Source organism: Centruroides vittatus, unplaced genomic scaffold (assembly GCF_030686945.1).
Source record: "Centruroides vittatus isolate TY-2023 unplaced genomic scaffold, ASM3068694v2 contig_980, whole genome shotgun sequence".
NCBI lineage: Eukaryota > Metazoa > Arthropoda > Arachnida > Scorpiones > Buthidae > Centruroides > Centruroides vittatus.
This window is the reverse complement of record NW_027122652.1, coordinates 1,601,217-1,607,385: the sequence shown is the minus strand read 5'-3', so window position 1 is coordinate 1,607,385 and position 6,169 is coordinate 1,601,217. Positions and strand designations below refer to the sequence as shown.

General features: G+C 29.4%; 1 protein-coding gene across 2 annotated transcripts; it reads right to left on the bottom strand.

Annotated features, from left to right (window-relative positions):
• Positions 1–215: 215 nt before the first annotated feature.
• LOC136985883 (speckle targeted PIP5K1A-regulated poly(A) polymerase-like) lies at positions 216–4,134 on the bottom strand. Of its 2 annotated transcripts, XM_067283258.1 has the most exons (4): positions 4,026–4,134; positions 3,872–3,949; positions 919–2,473; positions 371–542 (listed from the first exon to the last, which is right to left on the bottom strand). In XM_067283258.1, exons 3-4 carry the CDS (start codon positions 2,344–2,346, stop codon positions 513–515), a joined length of 1,458 nt encoding a protein of 485 aa, XP_067139359.1. In that variant the 5' UTR covers positions 2,347–2,473; positions 3,872–3,949; positions 4,026–4,134; the 3' UTR covers positions 371–512. The 2 variants fall into 2 exon arrangements, with proteins under 2 accessions (XP_067139358.1, XP_067139359.1); XM_067283257.1 differs by having other exon boundaries at positions 216–2,473.
• Between the last annotated feature and the right edge of the window lie 2,035 nt (positions 4,135–6,169).

Genomic DNA, 6,169 nt, shown 5'->3' with positions numbered 1-6,169 from the left:
TTAAGAGTAGAATTGTATATATTATATGTATTATAAAATGTTAATAATTAAATTACAGTTATCGTTTTCTGTTTGTTTTATGTAAAACTATCACTAAAGACGTCGTAATTTCTGTTAGTAATTCAGAAATCTGAAATTACAGTGCATATCCAAAAATAAATAAATACAAAAAATAAAGATATTTATTAATAAAATCAAAATTATAAAATGCATTATATAATAAAATTACAGATTATTCCAAAATTCTGCTGTTTTCATGTATTTATCCACTAATTTAGATAAATACAATTTCAGAAAGGATGCAACATTCTTTGAACATTCTTTACTTTGAGGATGTATTTCTACAAGAATTTCGGGGAATGTACTTAGTGATTTTGTCAAGACTAAACAATCCATCTCAAAATATTCATCTTCCTTACAATTTTTCTTAATTATTTTCTCTGTTATTTCTCTTTCCACTTCTAGAATGTCTGTCTTCTCTGATATGTGTTCTTTACTTTCTCGTTTTCTATTTATATAAATGCAACTTCTAACTTTGCAACCTAAATGAAGCAATAGCTGGTTGGAATAGTCACTTATTTCAAATCCTTGAAAATTTTCTGTTGAAATTCCATCTTTTAAAGTTAAATCATCGGATAATCGTTGAAATTTATTTTTTGCTTCGGTGATATAAGATTCTGATACATCGGAAGACGTAGCAGAGCACTTATTTTCGAATAAAATCTGATCAAAGCAATTGTTAAATACATGACATTTGCCGCATAGTGCTACATTGAAAATGTTGTGTATTAGGCTACAAATATTTTTGACCCACAGTATTATTATTTTTGATTTCAGATGAAGTCTGTAAGCACTTCTTATCAAATGCTCTAAAATTAAATAATTTAATTTAATACGAAAAGAAGGTATCTTTCCTACTTTTGTTTTTTCTTGTAAGTCATAAGGCTGTAATAGTTTCTCCAAATAATTTTCGTTCTTACAAATAGTCGTCGAATTTTGAAGTTTTTGCATAAATTGCTCGAATAATAAAATTTTAGCAGTTGCACCAACATTGTGATGAAGATCAAATGGATCCTGAATAGATATTGGCGTGATTTTGAATTTGTTATCTGATTGGGAGAAAAAAGTTTCTTTGTCAATAGTCTCCCCGGTTCTAGGACAAATAATTTTAAATAAGAAATCAAAATTGGCATAAAATTGAAAAAATTCTTGTAGTAGTTCTTCTAACGATTGAGTGTTTTTTGATGGAGAAATTGTCTTCGGGTCTCTGCAAAATGAGCAGTCCCAACCATTTACAATATCTTTAGTATCAGATAATCTACACAATTGTTGAACTGTTGGTATTACTTTTGGTTTTCTAGTCTGTAAAAAGTAAATAGTTAACATAAGAAAGGCATAACTGGTCAGTTTACGTTCATCACCGGAACCAATCAAAGAATGATACTTTCCCCAATATCTTAGTGTAGTAATCAAAGGCGCTACTCGAGAATCTATTTTCCTGTACATCTGCAATAGAGCAGTGTTTCTTAGACACAGTCCTTCTCCTAATGAAAAATCACAGTTTAAAATGTAATTTTCATAAATATATTGAAAACGTAAGAGTGGACATCTTAGACTTGGAACAAAACATATATTTTGACATTGAACTACATACTGTTGAATTATTTTTTGAATTAGTTTAACTTTTGCCATATTATTCAATTGATGTATGCTTACTTTATGTTTTTCAATTTCTTCTAGTGAAGGAGCGTTAACAGTCCAAAACGGTTCGTATCCATCGTTGTTTAATCGCGATATATTTAATATCATATCGACGTCACATCCTTCGAAACCAAAGCCATTGACACTTGAACCAAAGAGATGAACGGTGCAGTTGGGAAAATATTTTACAAGAACACGCTGTAGATGTTTACTTATAATATGTCGTCGTCGTAATGATTTGTTACTGAGAGAAAGTAAATTTTGAATTGCTACCATTTGTTCCGGTACGGAGTCATAAAGACTTAATTGTTTTATCAATCGTTCATGCATCTCTTCAGTTACGTCCGGTTTGTGATGCCAATATGGCTGACAAGATTTACTTCGTGGAATTTTCCTGATTTGAACTACTAGTTGCCGGTTACGGATGACATGTCGATTTGATAAAGCAGTTTCGGCTGAATTTTGGTTGAAATAAGTTACAAAAGCATACCTGCCATTACATTTAACAGTTATCTTTTTCACGGGGCCAAAATTTTGAAAATATTTTAATAAATATTCTTCTTCGGTATCTTCCGGAAATCCTGTTACATACAAACATCGATTTCGAATCCGTTCAACAGGGGAAAATATTTTATCTTGTTCCATATTTTTTATACATCAACTAAGCCAGTGATTCAGCTAACGGATTATTTCTTCAGATACGAACTCTTTTAAATAAACTTTTATGATATGGAATCCAGTTTCCGATACTCCTCGATGTATATTTCAGTACCTATTAGAAAGTTGAAGTATATTTACAAATCGAAATTTCATAGATATAACGAAAACTTAGCAGTTAATAATCAAATATGAAATGAAGTAATTTCGAATAATATTATTCGAAATTGCTTCATTTCTTGCCATAGATGGCGCTGTAAAAAACTGAAATTATTTGTCAATTTGTTAAAGTAACAATAAAAAAATAAAAATGTTCTTAGTGTAAGTTCTAGTAACAACTTCATAGTTATGTAATCTTATCAAGCGCCATCTATGACAAGAAATGTAACTATTTTGATACTAAAATTTTTATGACACAAAAAAAAACCCGTTTCTTTCTAAGCATTTCTGCAAAAACCGCATCATCTTACTGTAAATAATTTGCGAGTTATTAATTTTTTAAAATTTCTGTGACTTTTGAATCACCCTGTATATGCTCTGTTATATATAACATCTTTTAGATGTTATATATTAATATAACAGAGGAAAAGTATGGCAATCGGTCAAAAATAACCTGTCAAGACTTATATTTTTAGACTTGGGACTTTAATTAAATTTTAATTGTTAAAGATGAAGAGGGTGGGGAGATAGAGGGGATCGTGTATCATGTCTCCAGTGAGGACGGATTTAATTAACGAAGATTTTATTCACTATTAGCATTTATAATTTTTTAATGAAATTCAATTAATAATATAAAAATTTTTTAAAAATAAAATCTCATAATCTCATAACAGATGACTCCGCACACAACTTTTAACTCTTGTCGGGAAAGTTACGCAAGTTGTTGCTGCATTTTTTAAGATTTAAAATCAAATAATTGAATTTATAATTTTGCAATATAACATCAAACGTTATATCGTCGTGAATAATCGAAACTGCTTGATTCGTCACACGGGAAAAATCAATATTAAGTAACGAGAGCGTAAATGAAAAATACAAAGAACTGTTTTGATTTAAAGTCTAGCTTTTAGAAGGGCATTTTAAACTAGAATGAAAATGATTAAAAATTATATTATAATATTTATTTATTTTAATAAATTGTTATTATAATTAAACACATCTTCAAATCGATTTATTTAATACAATATTAAGTAATAAGAATTTTAAAAATACCTTTAAAACTGAGATGTTTTATTGAATTTGTTAAAAAGTAAGTTACTTTTAAATTTTTTCAACTGATTAAATTGAAAAACTTTTCTATTTTTTAATATAAAAACTAACATAAAAAAGATGGAATAGAAAAATAAATTAAAACTGAAAACAATTATTTATATAATCAACATAAAGCATTTATTTATTATCTTATTATTACCATAATCGGATAAAAATCGGTAAAATAATGCAATATTTAATAATATTGATATTCAAAAGTTATAAGACGTTTTATAATACGATAATTTCTTAAAATACTTACAAGAATAATTCATAAAATATATGGAAAGAAATTTGTTGACACGAGTTGACACGAATCTGGAGTCAAATAATAGTTTTGCTGCGAGTTTTTAATTATAGTTATCAATTATAGTAACCGAAAAAATTATCATTTCAATAATCAAAATATTGCTAACCGTTTCAGTATGCGTTATTCATTTACATCTCTTTAGAGAGAGAGAAAATTAAGTAAATGTGTATCATAAACGGCGTAGCAGAAGATAAAAAAGTTCAGAATTATTGTTTGTGACAAAACTAGGGGTGATCGTCAGGGCCGGATTTACCAACCCAGGGGCCCTGGGCACAAATTCGGGGGTCCCCCTTTAAGAGTAGGCAAATTTGATGATTTAGAAAATTTATACAAAATACTGTACTTTCAATTAGATTTGAACTAGGAAGTTGTAAATTTCATTTAAAAATAAGGTTATTGTAAACATACATATATTTTATTGTGTAAAACTAATTATTTTAATTTAACTGAAAAATACCTATGTGAAATTTTTCCCGAAATTATCCGATGTTTCATAGGTTTTTTCCCGGGTTTGGTTTTCTCTGCCTGTTGCCCTCATGATTAGGCCACACTAGGCTGTCGCGGTAATAGAAAAAAAATTATGTTTAAACATAATTTTTTTTAGTTTTGTGAGGGCCCTGGGCACAGGCCCCAAATGCCCTTATGTAAATCCGGCCCTGGTGGTCGTGTCTTGTAATATTGAAAAAATGTCAGTATAACAATAGCCACGTGAAAATAACACAATAGACATATCTAGATACAGTATTGACCAATTATCAAGCGTAATACGAGTATAAACGATACTAAGTCATGAGTGCGTGATCTTCGTGTATAAAGTGTAGTGTTAAATAGAACCTTTACTAGTTAAATTACTTTCAAATATGAAATAACTCGAACTTTTTAAAGGCGATCAAAATTAATTAAATTTGCTGATGATAAAATGAAATTGATGATTTTAGTGGAACAAGAATTTTTTCATAACAGATAAAAAAAGAATATAATCGATCGATCAATCGATCAATCAGTCAGTAAGTAAATCTTTAGGAATAAAATCTTTATGAAATATAATTTTATAATTACAAGTTTATATAATTAAAAAACATTATAAAAAGCAATATATTTATACAATATGTAATTATTTACAATATTACGAAAACAAATATTTCTTAAATAAAACATTTATCGACAATTTAAATTTGTACAGTTAAGTCAAACATCTTTCTTCTCTCTTCCTTCTCTTCTACACTCTCTTTTACATTTTATGTAATATTCTAACTATATTATAAAACTTTCGAAAGTCGAAAACATTGAATAAGTAGGGAAGTGTAGAGTAACATGGAATAGGCAGTTAAAATAGGAAGGTCTTATGGTATATATCTCGGTCAGTACGAGGCGTCATCTATTCGCAGCAACACAAGTGCATACATGTACTGTACGTACTTATATAGTCTATGCTTTCATGAAGGATTGATTCGTATGAACGCTTTTATGCAAACGATAAGCGATTTACGATTTTTCTTGTTTTTGTTAAAGATTTTAAGTTCTTGAAACTAGCGGCTAAGAAAGAACTGCGTTTGAGAATTATGGAAAAAATTCCTGGGGATTCTAGACTATAGTATTGACACAACTGTGAAAGTGATTCTGCCGTTCAGTTCGTACTTTAAAGATGGGGTCTGCCATAAATTGAAATCTGTAGTTAGGATAAAATAGAATAGGAAAACTCTGGATTGTATTTTATCTTGTCCTCCTAACGATGTTTTACTACATCATTTTACCCAGCTAGATACACCTTTAAATAATCAATTGATTAAGCCCTAAATGTTAGTCTCTATTCATTCATTTCAATGACAGGATCTTTCACTTTCCCAGCTGTCATATACAATATGACAGGAAAAATATGGAGATCGTAAAAAAAGACAAACAAGATTTTTGCAGTTTTGGACTCAGAGGCTTTGAAACGTGGAAAAATGCAAAAAGAAAAAAAATCGTTCTTTTTAATGTTTATATGGATTTTTAGTGTATGTGTGAGGTATAAAGTTATTGTCTCATACTATGAAGATTTGGGAGAAAATTGTAGAAAGAAGGATTAGGCAGGAATCTGAGATGGGAGAGGAACAGTTTGGCTTTTTGCCAAGAAGCTATCTTTGCTCTAAAACAGCTGATGGAAAGACACAGGGAAATGTAGGAAGATCTATGAACACCATGTGCAAAATTGCACATGGTGTTCATAGATCTAGAAAAGGCGTATGATAGGGTACCAAGGCAATAGGT

Excerpts from the sequence above, each read along its gene's own strand:
- LOC136985883 (XM_067283257.1), bottom strand. The coding sequence starts at position 2,346 with ATGGAACAAGATAAAATATTTTCCCCTGTTGAACGGATTCGAAATCGA.